We start from the raw sequence: 14,291 nt of genomic DNA, 5'->3' as shown, positions 1-14,291 counted from the left end.
CACATCACCACAAAATACCCCACATATGCATTACACGCACACACACACCATACAAAAACACACTATATCTCATGCACACATTCATACACACACACCACACACACACCACACTACTCTCAAAACACACAAACACGCACACACGACACACAAGCACACAACCACGACGACACTCTCTCTCACTCTCACACACACATGCACACACACACACACACACCCACACTCTCTCTCTCACACACAAGACCACTGTATGACTGCTGCTTTGTGAACAGCGAGCAGGCTGGGCTCAGTGTGACTCTGGGGCAGCGCTCCACAGGCGTGTCCTGCTCTGAGGCTGCGCTGTGACACGGCTGGCCGCTCGGTCCCTCTGCACTACAGCGCCCCCAGCCTGGACAGCAGCCAATGGGGGCGCAGGACTTCATCAGGTGATATCGATCAGATAATTGATTGGTTAATGGACAAGTTGGATCAGCTAATTTAATTCTGCAAGAGGGGCTATGCCGAATCGTGGGGCAGCTGATAGATTTGGTGCAGTGCAGTGATTCTCGAGCTCGCCCCCCCCTCTGCATGTTGGTTCTTGTTGCAGCTAATCTCTCGCTCGGTCTCGCAAGTCCTCTTCCGCCTCTCAGGGTGGGGTCCCATCGATCGAAGGTCAGGACTGAGGTTGAGTGCATTCAGGTGGAAAGTCCAGGGGGTCAGAAAGTACAACGTCCTGCTGTGTGTTCCTTCCACCCATAAACTCAGCCCAGCTGATTGCACTCCTGGCTGAAGAACTGTGCTAATTAGCAAATCCAGGTGGATCGGAACAAAAATACTGGGGTGGACATTTACTCTCTCAGCCTGGTTTTTCCACTGTTTTTTGACCGGACTTCTCTCTACCGGTCAGTGAACAGACTGTGGAGGTAGTGATTTCCTCAGTGTTAATGTTCTCTTAACAAAAAAAAATAAAAAAATAAGTGGGCTTCCAGGGTAGCGCTGTCTAAATATATAAAACAGACTAATAACAAAAGCAATATGCCAACAGCAAACACCAGCAGAGTTTGTGAGGAGCTCTGGGTGAGAGGCAACGGGGAGACCGCTTCCGATAACTGACTCTCGTCTTTTTTATACATTTCCTTTTGTGTCGTTAAAGTAAACTCCACCCGTCCGACTGTCGTTTAGTCTGCGCACAAGCAAAAAGAAAACAAACAAAAAAAAAACAAACAGTATATACGAATGAAGGAAACTTCCCGCTGAGATCTCTACCCAGTGTTCCCCGAAGTGTCTTTCATTTGTAATAGAATCAACTGCAAAAGTCATTCCGACCTTCCGAAGTTACTACAGCACCGATTATAATTGTGAAGCATAAGTGTAATAACAGTAAATGCTTATTTTTAGCCAATATGCAAAACAGCACAGGGTATTTTGATGTGTTCTCTATATAAAACTTTGACCCGTTAGCTAATACCCACATTTAATCCTGACTGGGGTGGGGGTGGGGAGGTTGGGATAACAAAAAAGGTTTGAGCCTCTACATGAAAATGTCCATTTTAAATGGTTTGAGAAAAGGTGGACTTGTACATACGTGTTAATACTGTACTAATAAATATATATAATGGAACACTTGTTGGCATTGTGCTGCTTGTTTCTGCTTGGTAGTGTGTGACTGGGTTTGTACGGACTGGCGTAATGCTGAAATTGAAATTAGCTGGGATGAAGTTCAGTTCATTTCAAAGTGAAGAGCGCTGGAATGTAGACAGACATATCCTGCCCTGTCTTTGATGCCTGGAGAGGAAATATTCTTAAAAAGTTTACAGAGCAAAAATGCAACGTGGAATCCCGTGACATTTCCATGGCACTTCTTTGATTGGTGAACAAGGTGTGCCGGTTAAACAGACTCGAAAAAATAAATTCCGCACATTGGAAATTCATTTCTGTCCTCGTATAAAATTATTCCACCTGTCGTTGCTGATGTCCTTCTCCTCCTGAGTAATGCCTCACACGTTTAACGCAGAACTAACTGACTGATGTAATTCTCGATGTCGACACAGAGAGGCGCTCTAAGCTCATTTAGTGGTGACGAACGAACATCTCGTTGTTTTGGCACGAGCCCAAGTTCAGGCACGCGGGGGCATTTATGACATTTATAACAGCAGAGACGTCTGTATGAATACGGAGCGAATCCCTGCTGTTTGTTCTGGTGAGTAAAGTATAGTCCGGGGTGGGGGCGGGGATTTCACGAAGCGGGTTTGCGGAGTTAGCTGGATAACTGCACAGAGTAAAACCCGGAAACCTCGTAAAAATCTGGAACTGTGGTTTTACTTCGCTGCGTCATGAAATGCTAACACAATAATCCCGCACTGTGAAACAAGAAGTTTGTTATGACAAATGTGTTCATCCACAATTAGTGGTTAATCCACACTAAGTTTGTTTGGTTCGTGGTCATTTCCAGGCCATGCGCACAGTAGCTCTGCACTCAGACAATGCAACATGAACAAAAAAAATATAAATTGAAACTGCACAGAGTAAAACCCGATAAAGCTCTCTAAAAATCTGGAACTGTGTTTTACTTCCTGCGTCTGAAATGCTAACACAATATCGCCTGTAGAACACCCTCTACCGAATTTATGGTTTATGACAAATGCTGCTTTACATGGCTGTAATCGCAATTGTGGTTTAAATCACTAACAAACTAAAAAAGTTTGTTTAAGCGTATTTTCGGTTGGTCATTTTCCCTATGGCTCATGCTAGCTACAGTGAGACCTCTGCACTCACGGACAGAAATGGCAACATGATACAAAAAACAAATAATAATAAATCAGCAAAAGAGTGGTCGTGCGGAGTAGGTTACTTAAAAAAAAAAAAAAAAAAATTTTTAATCAGGGTCTACAGCAGAGGAGATGATTTAAACAGTTCTCGAATAGCCGCGACCCCCCCCCTCCCCCCCCAAAACTGCCCGCACCTCTTGGGCCCCACGGTAAGCTTTCTGTTGAAAACCATAAAAGGCATTTAATTAGAAAGAGAAAGAGCTTTGTGCGAAAGAAAGAGGTATGGGGTGGGTGGAACCACCCCTCCCCTTCAACCACAGCCTCTGCAGGCCTCTTAAGTAGTCTGTTAAAAGGGAAGGTGTTGAGACCCTTTTTTTTTTTTTTTTTTTAACTCTAAAAGGCTATACATTTCTCCCAGGTGGAGTTTAAAAAGTAATGCACAGTGTCAGCTATGTGCATGTTTCTGTGTGTCAGCAAAGCATACAAGGATCTGTCGCCCTGCAGACACCGTGTCAGGCCCCTCCCATTATTAGCTTGCCTGCCGGCACCACAAAGCAGTTTCATATCACTCGAAGCAAGGACAGCTCACCACTGTGCACCTCACAACTTCCAGCCCTCATTTCCACAGCAGAAATGACAGAATGGCTTATGGTGTTTTTTCATCCCCCCCCCCCCCCCCGTTTAATGTCTGTGTGTGCGTGTGAGGTGTGCGTGCGTATGTATGCATCTGTGCATGCGTGTGTATGTGTTCATGTATGCATGCATACAGGCATGTAGGTTTGTATTTGTTATTGTGTACACTGTCCAGTGTCTGTGTAATATCTACAGTTCTGCAGCAAAATCAAAAAAAATTCTGAGCGTAAAGGCTTCTCAATGCTCTACAACTGAACTGTTAGCATTGAAGGGCTCTCCTGATAGCAAACGGGGGGAGTCAGTCCATAGTCACAGAACTGCCCGGCAGCGCAGAGAGACCAGGAAACGACAGCTCATCTCCAATCAGTGTTACACAATGCATTTAGCATTCAGCAAACGGTGTGCGTCAAAAAAAAAAAAAAAAAAGCTTACCTAGTGTGTATTTTTAGCGGTGCAGAGTAAGATAAGGCGGTGCGGTTTTAGCAGAGAAAAATGCCTCTGGTTTCGCTTGACGTCTGTGGCACCAGACCTCAGCCAGGGCCTGCCGGCCTGTGGGGCTGAGAGAAATAAAGCCACCAGCGCGTTCTCAGAAACGCATCCTGTTATCGATGTCCGCTACGCTACGGTTACGACAAACCCGATCGTGGCGTTCTGGCTGCACTGCGCAGATTCGGGGCTCTGTTTTTTGTGCTTGCGGCCCGTGGAAATATCTGGTTTCTGGGGTGTAAGAGTGAGACGCGTTTTTTTTCCCCACGTCCCAGAGTTTAAGGCTAAAAGTCAGTCTGTTTGGACCAGTGTCTGCTTCACAATGTGTTTTAATGTTGTAATGTAATGAATGTCATATCACCCAGAAAGCTACAGCTTCCTGACACCCATACTGCATATACCACTGCCCCCCCATGCACACGCACACGCACAAACACACACACACACACACATACGCATGCACACACACACACACACATACACTCACATACACTCACGCACAAACACACTCACACGCACACTCACACACATACATGCCTGCATACAGGCACACACACACACAAGCTCGCACACAAGCACACACACGCAGACACATATATGCATGCACACAGGCACACGCACGCAACCACACACACACACACACACACACAAAGACATACACAATACCTAAATCATTCATTATGCACGGCATATTGCAACTATTGTTTAAAATACTTTGATTGATGGCATGATTTTCATTGGTTTTTCTTTTCTTGCTTGTTGTAATGGAAAGTTGGTCTGAGGTGTGAAGTTGATCAGAGCATCAGTGTGGTTTCTGCGCTGAGAGAGGGAGGAGCTGCAGGCCAGTCTTCCTATGCAGCTCTGGTCTGTGTAGAGCTGAATATACAAGGCCATATATAATATACAAATTAACCTCAGCAAAGGAGACTGAAACAAACAAACAAACAAACAGAATAAAATGCTTTTGCTTACCTAACATGCCAAACAGTGTTTTTTGCAACCTATGAGATGAAATCAGAGTGAAAACAAATGGTGTGCATGAAAGATTATTCTAATAATTAGTTGTTCAACTGGCAAGAAGTGATATGCAGAGTGACTTAGGAGGCTGTAATGGAAAGATACCTGTACTCTACAGTAGTTTATTTTAAGAGCTGAAAGTGCAGTGAAACTGGTACAGAGCCTCTAATAATAAGTCAGACCAAAAGAGTTAAGCATACAACCGGTCTGATATATGCCTGTACTGTTCTTAAAGGTCCTCCTAAAACCACGGCGCTTGGTGAAGTATGCTTATTGAGCATAATTTACAAGCGCTGATTACAGCATTGGTTGTTTTTTTATATTTGTGTTAATTGTGTATTTTGTTGTGAACCCAGAGCACTAAATTGGGGGGGGGGGGGAGGTTTTCATGCAGGTACAGTGATTGTTCAATAAGAGCAAGGAGAAGTCACATGACCTCTTACATGGGTGAACCTGTGGCATTGAGCGATGAAGCCATACCTCACTTCGGGCGCTCTGCATGCTCAAAACAGCCCCCCCTCCCCCCTCCCCCCTCCCCTCCCCCCCCGGCCAGAAAATGACCTTTATTTGCGAAAGCTGAGACAGGCGTCGGTTCGAGTGGAGGGTGACGTGTCACTTCCTGTGGTGTGAGGCAGGGGGGGAGTAACAGCGCGGCGTTGGGCGTGACCCGCTGAGGTCAGACAGAAGCGCGATCAGAAACCCCGGTGGACTGAGCAGTGAGGATGTTTTTGCTCGTTCGCTGCTCGTGTCTTGCGCTTGTAGTTAATTCTACGATTCTGCTCGTTTCGCGACAAACTGGTTTCGTTCACGTTATCCCAAATGGCCGACCGTATCCTAAACCCCATCCGCTAGCAGCCTGCAGCTTTGCTATTGCTGAGGCTATTAAAAAAAAACACAATACAACTTATAATTTAAACAGCAGAATGGCCTTTGAACCCTGAATGGCCGGTGGCAACAGCAGATGTCCAGGAGATTATACTGTTCGCCATTTCCATCGGTCCATGTCTTCAGTACCGTAGACTGAGACTGTGCTACGAGCTGCCCCTTTTAGTTCCTATTAAAGAGCTAAAAGGCTAATCAGTGCTCGTACTGCACAACATGTCCGTTTCCTTTCAAAACAGCGTCTACTGAGGTTTTGTGGTGGGCTAGCTTGTTTTGCACTGCTGGTAGATCACAGAAATATATGCTAGAGCTAACCTTTGCTCTATAAAGTTTGTTGTCTCCGGTGACAAAGGCAGTCTTCAATATCTTTTTGCCTGCAGTGTCTGGTGCAGCTACTGAAGTCAGCACACCCAGGATTATTATTATTATTATTATTATTATTGTTATTACTATTGTTTTTGATGTTATTATTATTATTATTATTATTATTATTATACCAATTGTACGTAGAGGGAAATACTGACCTGGCAGGGTGGATGAGTCGCTATATGCTTTATAACGTGTAATAACTAAGTATAAAAATGTAGAAGACTCACAAAACAGTATATAAAAATGGATGAAATCTGAAGAGGAGGCTTCAGCAAAAGTATTTATTGTGATGATTTATTGTACAAAATGTTCAAAATTCAAGGCAAACAAATGTTTTGGTCACAGATCATCACCAGCAGACCGTCACTAGGTGCCCCTGGAATAATATTTCCAAAAATCACGTGTGATACAATATTGTTTTTTGTTATTATCTGGAAAAAGCATGTGGTACTCATGCAGCATAAAGTGTTGTCGGGAACACTTAACCAGTGGGGTGATGGGCAGAGAAGGAGTTCAGTTTCTTGCTGCATAATATCCCAGCCCCCCCCACCCTTCATCTTGTAGCAGCATATACAACATGGGTGTCCAGCTCTTCCCTCCTCCTGGGTTTCTTCCTGTTCTGAGCAAAATTCAATGCCGCGTAATTCAGTGTTTCTGGGTCTTCATCCTGGAAATGGAAACATACTGGCACTTTAGACAGGGAAAGCAGTCTTTCCACAAGACATAAGCTTACTATCACAGATATTTAAATATATATATATATATAATATAAATTATTATTATTATTATTAAGTCGTAGTAGTAGTAGTATTGCTGTAGTGAGCATTTGTATGCAAACAGATTTGTAAACGTTATAGTGTATAGAAATATACTATATGACAAACTACATTTAGAGTATAGTAGAACCTCAAGAGAACAGAACCCCAACTGAACAGGGGCTGCAACAAGAAGCCCGAATTTGCAGTCATTCTTTGTCAAGCCTGAAACATTGCTGAACACTTCGATAGTTCAAGTAAATATCTACTGTATATGGGACGAATCGTATCTTCTCATTGACAAACGCTCTTGTGCATGAAAGTGGTAAGTACGAGATGCTAGCTGTGTTGCTAACGTGCTGCACTTTTCCATCAGAACCATTTTCCCAGATTTTAAACCAGTGAAACTTACCACCCGTTTGTTGTCTGAGTTATGCTGAGAAGCTTTCCCTGTAAGGCCAAAACATGGAGAAGAAAGGACAGAGAGCCGATTTAATGACCGGATCTAAAAATTTAACATAAGTTAATTTTTTTTTTTTACACAACTCAAGACTGTGTTTAACACTATGCATACTAGCGCACAGTAGCTTCACAGTGTCCAGTGGTGATAAAAATCCAGGTTCAGAAAGTGGAAGTCCTTCCCAGAATTCAGTTCCAGTCACCCTAGATTTGCGCAATGGCACAATTCTTCTGCCGTGACATTGACGCAATTAGTGAACTCAGCTGGGCTGACTTCATAGGGTGGAAGCAACACACGACGGGACTTTTAACTTTCTCAGCCCTGGACCTTTTCCCCCTCTTGACAGTGTCCAGATAATAGTGTTGCATGTATTAGCTGGATCATATTTGGGGCAGCGGTAGGGTTCACTCCCTCAGTACCACCTGTGTTACGCTTTATTTGTACCTGTCCCAGCGACTCTGCAGACCAAGACGAAAATCACCACGAGCTGTATTGCACTCACTCCTCCCAAGGCCCAGAGGATGGGAAAATGAGAGACACATACACTTTCTTCGCAATGTCCTGCATGGAGAACAAAAAAAAAAACACATAATGAAACCTTTTTTTCTGTTCACCAGAACATTTGTTCATTGCAGTCCGGAGAAGGTTGTAGCAAAAAAGACTGAGGGAAAAAAAAGGATTCAGAGGAGAAGGACTTGAGAATGAACATGTGAACTGACAAAGACTTTGTTGGTTACGATGGACTTCAATACAGTACAGATCTGTGGTGAAGATCAGTCTTATTCCTTTTGTCACTTCAATCAGTGTCATTGGAGAACAAACAAAATGATCTTGTTAAACATACAAGTAATTCCAACTCAGATGTTATGGAAACTATACAAAAAGCATGATTACATTATTATTTGAAATGAAACAAAATTTGGTGAGATTTTACAGAGCTCTAGTTTTCTTGGAGACTTTTGTAGCCTGGTTTCAGGTAAACTCAAATGCTCATGATTGTATTAAGGAGAAAAGAAAAACCAATTGCTTGACTCTACCTTCTTCTGTTGTTGTCGGTGACATCTGTCCTATTCAAAAATTTAATGAGAGATAAGAAATTAGGCACACGACGATCATATCAAATTCATGGTTCATCATACAAAATTAATGACAACAAAAACAACATTTGCCTTTCAGGCATAACATGGCACATGCAGTAGGATACCACATATCAGTTATAAAACCATTCCTCAAATTAAATGAAATTAAATTCAGGTTAAGCAAGCTAAATAAAATTGAAATAAGTTAATTTTATCAATTGTGAACTACAATTTTTAGGTTAAAGCAAAACATATGACTTGAAGTAGCATACATTACCTTAAGTGGGATTATTTTTTATAGTTCTTTTATTTTTATATAATATTAAATCATTTTTATCACATAATATTTCTTCCTTTGTTTATTTATTTTAAAAATGTACAGTTGTAAGGTTTATAATTAAAATTTATAATCATTTATAGGGGTAAATTAGCTAGGAATAGGTAAATTACATACATGTCAATAGATCATTACATAGAAAAAATTCCCTCTGTTCCAGTATTCACACACAGACTTCCACTGGCCCTTTATTTAGTCGCTGCATTATCCAATAAATAATATAATTTTTTTCTTAAGGCACTGAAAAGGTAATATCACAAAACTTTTTTTTTAAATGTCATGTTTTATTGAGCACTTCCAATCATCAGTGTGTATATTGCGGCACTTTCTGGCAATCACCCAGTCGATTAATAATAATAATAATAATAATAATAATAATAATAATAATAATAATAATAATAATAATACTGTAATAACATTTATACATATGTATTAACTGGTAATGACATAAACCAAAATGTGAGATGGCAAAAACAGTTAGAAGTTATAAAAATATGTTCACTGTAATAGCAGTATGACGTGAGAAATGTCTCGTTTTCAACGGAAAGCATTTCCAGTTGTGCTGCTTTCTTCATTAAAATACACAATATTTTATAGAACCCATTAAAGATAAAACCTGCGAAGCCAGGATTTTATTTTTTTTTTCCTCAGAACTAAATTCTGCTTAGGAAGTGAATTGTTCTTGTTTTGCCATGCAGCCTGGACATCACCAAACTGTACAGTGATTTTTTTTCAGTCTACTTCTCATTACCCTTCCAGCATGTACATTTGAATACATTTCTATAAAATCTGCTAAATTATTACCTTGCTCAGGGGCGTTTATTCAATATTTAATAAATCTGTAATACATTTAATGCAGCTTAATATTAATATTAAATATTCATGTAGAACTTTGTCTTCTTTACCTTCAACCTCCACCCGTGTTGCACTGTCGAAGACCAATTTGGATGTCGTCATTTGTCCACAGAAATACAGACCAGAGTCCGATAAATCCACGTTTATAATTTCACAGTCGAAACTGCTGTTGGTCCAGTGCAGTTTTATATGTTCTTGGCGGAATTTGTTGTGATGTTTAACTTCTGAATGACCACCATCATACACCGAAAAGATGCACAGGGGCACCGAATCGTTTGGCCCGTGCCTGAACCACCCCATGTAGCCCCCGGCGCCGCTCATGCGGAAGGAGCAGGGCAGCCTGACGTTGTACCCACGCTTCGCTGCCACGGAGTGGACCTCAGCGAGCAGCGCTCTGCCGATCAGGCCTGGAACCCAAAAAACAAAAAACAAAACCACTTCACTCATCCAGGCTTGGATCATTGCTTGGATCATTGCATTCCTTGCCGTGCCAGTACTTAGATTTAGCAACCGCTCTCACCCAGGGCCGCTCTCGTTCTTTTAACGTAAAATCCATTCGGACCGCTGGATATTTACTAAATATATAATATCTGGTACATTACATTACATTACATTACATTGCAGGCATTTAGCAGACGCTCCTATCCGGAGCGACTTACACAGTTTTTTACAAAGCATTTACATCTATGCAGCTGGATGTATACTGAAGCAATGCAGGTTTGGTACCTCGCTCAAGGGTACGACGGCAGCGTCCTAGTGGGGACTGTCATTAAACATCCGTGAACTGAATATTTACTGATGCTTACTCAGGTGAAGAACGCACTTCATGCCCTGCAGCTCTGAGGGCAGCTGTGAATTTGCAGCAAGCATCCAGTCAGAGGTGTCCCATGACACAAAACAACCTGATTGAAAAGTCAATAGTGCCGCATCCAGCGTAGAGCAAGGCTGGCACTTTTAAGATACGGTGAATCTAAAAATCGGCATTGCCACAGCGGGGCATGCGTTGGATTAAAAACCCACTTACTCGTGCCGTAGAGCATCAGGACAGAGATGTAGGTCCTTGCCATCCTGCGCCTTGCTGTAGTCTGTCAATCCCAGGAGCTCTTTCAGAATACCGCACAAATAAATGAAAAGACTGTTCATTATGAACAGAACACTGGAAATAAAGAACCAACAGTGACTGCACAGACTTTTTTATTTCACCACAAGGCCACACCCTCACATTTCCGGCTTATATTTAGATACAGACATCAAAATCAGGCTTTAAAAAAAAAGATAAAAGATTTAGAACAGGGAAGTTTGTCTCAGGTGGAAACCTAAAACAGCACTTGGTTGTCTTTTTTTATTTTTTACTTGTTGCAGTCACTAACCGAGGCTACACTTGCTCAGCATGCTGGAGTTACATTACCTGCAGTGTGTCTTATGAATATATGAAGCCATCCCTTTGTCTTGCTAAAGATGCCAACATGTGTTCTATACTCTGTAAAGCCTAAATGTGATTTTAATAAAGGAATTAATTAGTGCACTAAGCCATTTTCCCCATTAAAGGGTCAAAGAGTTTAACTTAAAAGTTGAAGACCAGTGAATGCTTGAACGGATTGAGCCACCCTAGGCCGAACCTTCTTGGCAGTCTTGTTTTCTCACTGGAGTCAGCTCAATCGAGCAAACCGAACGAGTAGGTTTCACGCTTTGGTAGCGGGTCTCAGGGTCGGTCCTTCGTCTGCGCGCTGCGATGAAAAGCAGAGAGAAATTAAGCGCGTGAAAGCGCCGGGGCTTTCACTGATTTCCTTTTATTTCACACCGCAGAAGGAAAGGTCGCCTTGTGGTGCGACGCCGTGCTCGGTGTGTGAAGCAAGCCCTGTGTGCTTTAGCTTGTACATCCCCCACTCTGTGTGTTTGGGCCTTTAAGTTAAACAGTAATCTACATATTAATTACATTACATTACAGGCATTTAGCAGACGCTGTTATCCAGAGCGACTTACACAACTTTTACACAGCATTTTACATTGCATCCATTTATCCAGCTGGATATATACTGAAGCAATGCAGGTTAAGTACCTTGCTCAAGGGTACAACGGCAATGTCCTTACCTGGGAATCGAACCTGCGACCTTTCGGTTACAAGCCCAGTTCCTTACCCACTGTGCTACACTCCGTCCGACATATTCAATTATGTCTCATTCTCTACCTCATACACAATGCAATGTACGTATAATAGAAACATTAGGGTCTTTCATATTGCATTGCTGTGTAGTGACACTGTGAAATTTCCTGCTCTGGCTTTTTTTCTTCTTCTTAAAAAAATAATCTGAATGTGTTTGTAGGAGCCTATCCAACTGAAGCACCATAACATGACATAATATGACATAACGTGTCATGTTACGTTATATCATGTTATAGTGCTTTAGTTGTTCACGTTCTAAGATTTAGAACAGGATAGTCTGTCTCAAGTGGAAAGCTAAAATGACATGACTTGACATGACTTGACATGACATGACATGACATGACATAACATACAATAACATAACATGATGACGAGAACAGGCCATTCAGCCCAACAGTGCTCACAGTGCCATTTTCCTGCCACTGAAGTGTACCTAGTGCTCAGTTTAGGTTCACTTTCGTGGTGGGAAGCACCGGTTCTCAGCGCGGTGAAATGGGCTCCCGGTTCCTCAGGATTCCTGGCCTTGCCAGAGCTAACTTTGACGGCCACCATTTTTTTTTCCAGAACACAATTCCTGTTTAAAAATGAACCAGGAGTTTTAATCCTAATGTGCTGTTCTGATCATTTTGGCAAAAATCTGGTTTGGTGATGCCTGAGACAGCTGATACTACTCAAAAAATACTACTCAGAGCTGGACACAGGGAGATGCGGGAATTCCGGATTACACCGGGTTTTATCGATATACGGAGACAGCGTTTTCCAGCCCAAGAAAATAAACACACGAAAAAGCCTTCGCCCGTCACCCTCGCAGGATCTGGGTGAAAATAGAAAAACTAAAACCAAAAAAAACGATAGCTTTTCAGCTGGCTCTGCCCTCAGCGTGCACTCCCCCTCTCTCTCTCTCCGACACGCAAGGGGATTCCTGGGCTCAGACGCCTATACTGTGAAAGAAGCACACGTTTAAATCCTGGACTGATTCATTACACGATCCAGGTGTGTGTGTGTGTGTCTGCTTAGCCAGTAGGCCCGGTCCTCTAATTGCCCTGAGGTCCTCTCGCCAAGCCGAGGCCTGCCACAGCGACGCACTGCGATCCATCCATTGTTTTTGGCTCAGGAAAGAATCTGCATGAAACCGTAATGCTAAATGCTCGTACAACGCCTCCGCTCGCATAGTCTTGCAGAGTGCATCTCATTGACAGTTATTCATTTCCACTAACAGTCAATGTTGTATGTATAGCAGGTTGTGCCTTTAAAATAGGCCTGACGAGGGCCTGGCTGTAAAAATGTGATGAGTGTATTACCATTGTTCTGTGGTAAATAGGCAATCTATCTCAAAAGGCAGTTTGAACAATATCATTCCGCATTATGCTAAAGGTCTGTGATTGAGTTAGCAAGGTCATGATTTGATTTGTCAACAGTAACTGGCCACTGGTTTCTAAGCAAAGCACATCCCTGGAAATTAGAAAGACGTACCTCACATCATGATGTCACCCTAGTAAGTCTCATGGTGCCATGAGTTTTTGAGTTTGAAAAGTATGTCCAGGAGAACAGGTAACCGTTAAGCCATCTGCATCATTTAAAACATGAATGAATGAATGAATCATTGCATTTTGATAGCACTTTTCCGAACATTCGAAGTGCTTCACAGTGATGAGGGGGAACTCACCTCACCCACCACCAATGTGCAGCACCCACCTGGGTGATGCACGGCAGCCATTTTGCACCAGAACGCTCACCACACATTAGCTAAGGTGGAGAGTGAGAGTGCATTTTTTTTAGCTAATTTTAATCATGTTAGCCAAATAAACATGTAAGCAAAGGCACACTTACAGTTATTAAATATGGTGAGCATAAGTCAAACAGATCTATATACAGTATGTACTGTACAGCCACACTCTCACAAGCAATTAACTGCATTTGCAGCGGAATTATACACAGCTCTGAGTTTTGTGGCTTGATGCTCATGCTGTAACCCGCCCCCTGGTGTCAGGTGCTGGGAATGCACCCGTTCTCTAAGGAAGAGTGGTGAACATGTACTCAGCTGCTGTGTAGCATTAATCACACTGGACCCATTCTTTTGCATTTCACAGAAATCTCTGTGTTTTGTGACCATGATTCATATTATAATGTAATTTTGTCAAACGCTTTGAAGGTAAAGGGGAGCAGGAACTGTGGTGTCGGGAATGGTAGTTCATTTATTTTGTTTGTTCTTTTTTCATATGGGAGGAACCCTCAGCTAGACTGAGAAAGAGAGCATCATATACTACAATGCAGCCCGCAAACAAACAAGATGGAGGGAACCATTTAATGTTTTCTCAACGTTGGGGAGGACGTGTCCCCCCCCCCATGTCATCCTAAGACCTTCATCCATGGGTCAGGGCAGTCATGAGTAGAGGGTGAACCCTGATAAACAGCTCTATATCAACAGCTCTATATCAACATACGGTATTAGCGAGAGCTAATCCAGTATAGACAGGTAATAGAAATACGGGAGTCCCCACCTTGTCTGG

The 14,291-nt window shown here is 42.5% G+C and overlaps 1 protein-coding gene across 3 annotated transcripts; it reads right to left on the bottom strand.

The window, feature by feature from the left end:
* Window positions 1–6,398: 6,398 nt before the first annotated feature.
* Window positions 6,399–10,792, bottom strand: LOC135249971 (uncharacterized). 3 transcript variants are annotated; one of them, XM_064325700.1, is made up of 6 exons: window positions 10,642–10,792; window positions 9,668–10,024; window positions 8,384–8,413; window positions 7,791–7,907; window positions 7,299–7,336; window positions 6,399–6,798 (listed from the first exon to the last, which is right to left on the bottom strand). In XM_064325700.1, exons 1-6 carry the CDS (start codon window positions 10,682–10,684, stop codon window positions 6,685–6,687), a joined length of 699 nt encoding a protein of 232 aa, XP_064181770.1. In that variant the 5' UTR covers window positions 10,685–10,792; the 3' UTR covers window positions 6,399–6,684. The 3 variants fall into 3 exon arrangements, with proteins under 3 accessions (XP_064181770.1, XP_064181772.1, XP_064181773.1); XM_064325702.1 differs by having other exon boundaries at window positions 6,674–6,798; window positions 8,384–8,408; XM_064325703.1 differs by lacking the exon at window positions 6,399–6,798 and having other exon boundaries at window positions 7,298–7,336; window positions 8,384–8,408.
* Between the last annotated feature and the right edge of the window lie 3,499 nt (window positions 10,793–14,291).

Source organism: Anguilla rostrata, chromosome 3, assembly GCF_018555375.3.
Source record: "Anguilla rostrata isolate EN2019 chromosome 3, ASM1855537v3, whole genome shotgun sequence".
Classification (NCBI taxonomy): Eukaryota; Metazoa; Chordata; class Actinopteri; order Anguilliformes; family Anguillidae; genus Anguilla; species Anguilla rostrata.
The sequence above is the reverse complement of the archived record's forward strand: the minus strand, read 5'-3'. Positions and strand labels throughout refer to the sequence as shown.

Coding starts and splice junctions, on each gene's coding strand:
- LOC135249971 (XM_064325700.1), bottom strand. CDS start 10,684: ATGGCAAGGACCTACATCTCTGTCCTGATGCTCTACGGCACGA. Junction 7,908..8,383: donor ACCGACAACAACAGAAGAAG/GTAGAGTCAAGC, acceptor TTCTCCATGCAG/GACATTGCGAAGAAAGTGTA. Junction 7,337..7,790: donor CTGCAGAGTCGCTGGGACAG/GTACAAATAAAG, acceptor TTGGCCTTACAG/GGAAAGCTTCTCAGCATAAC.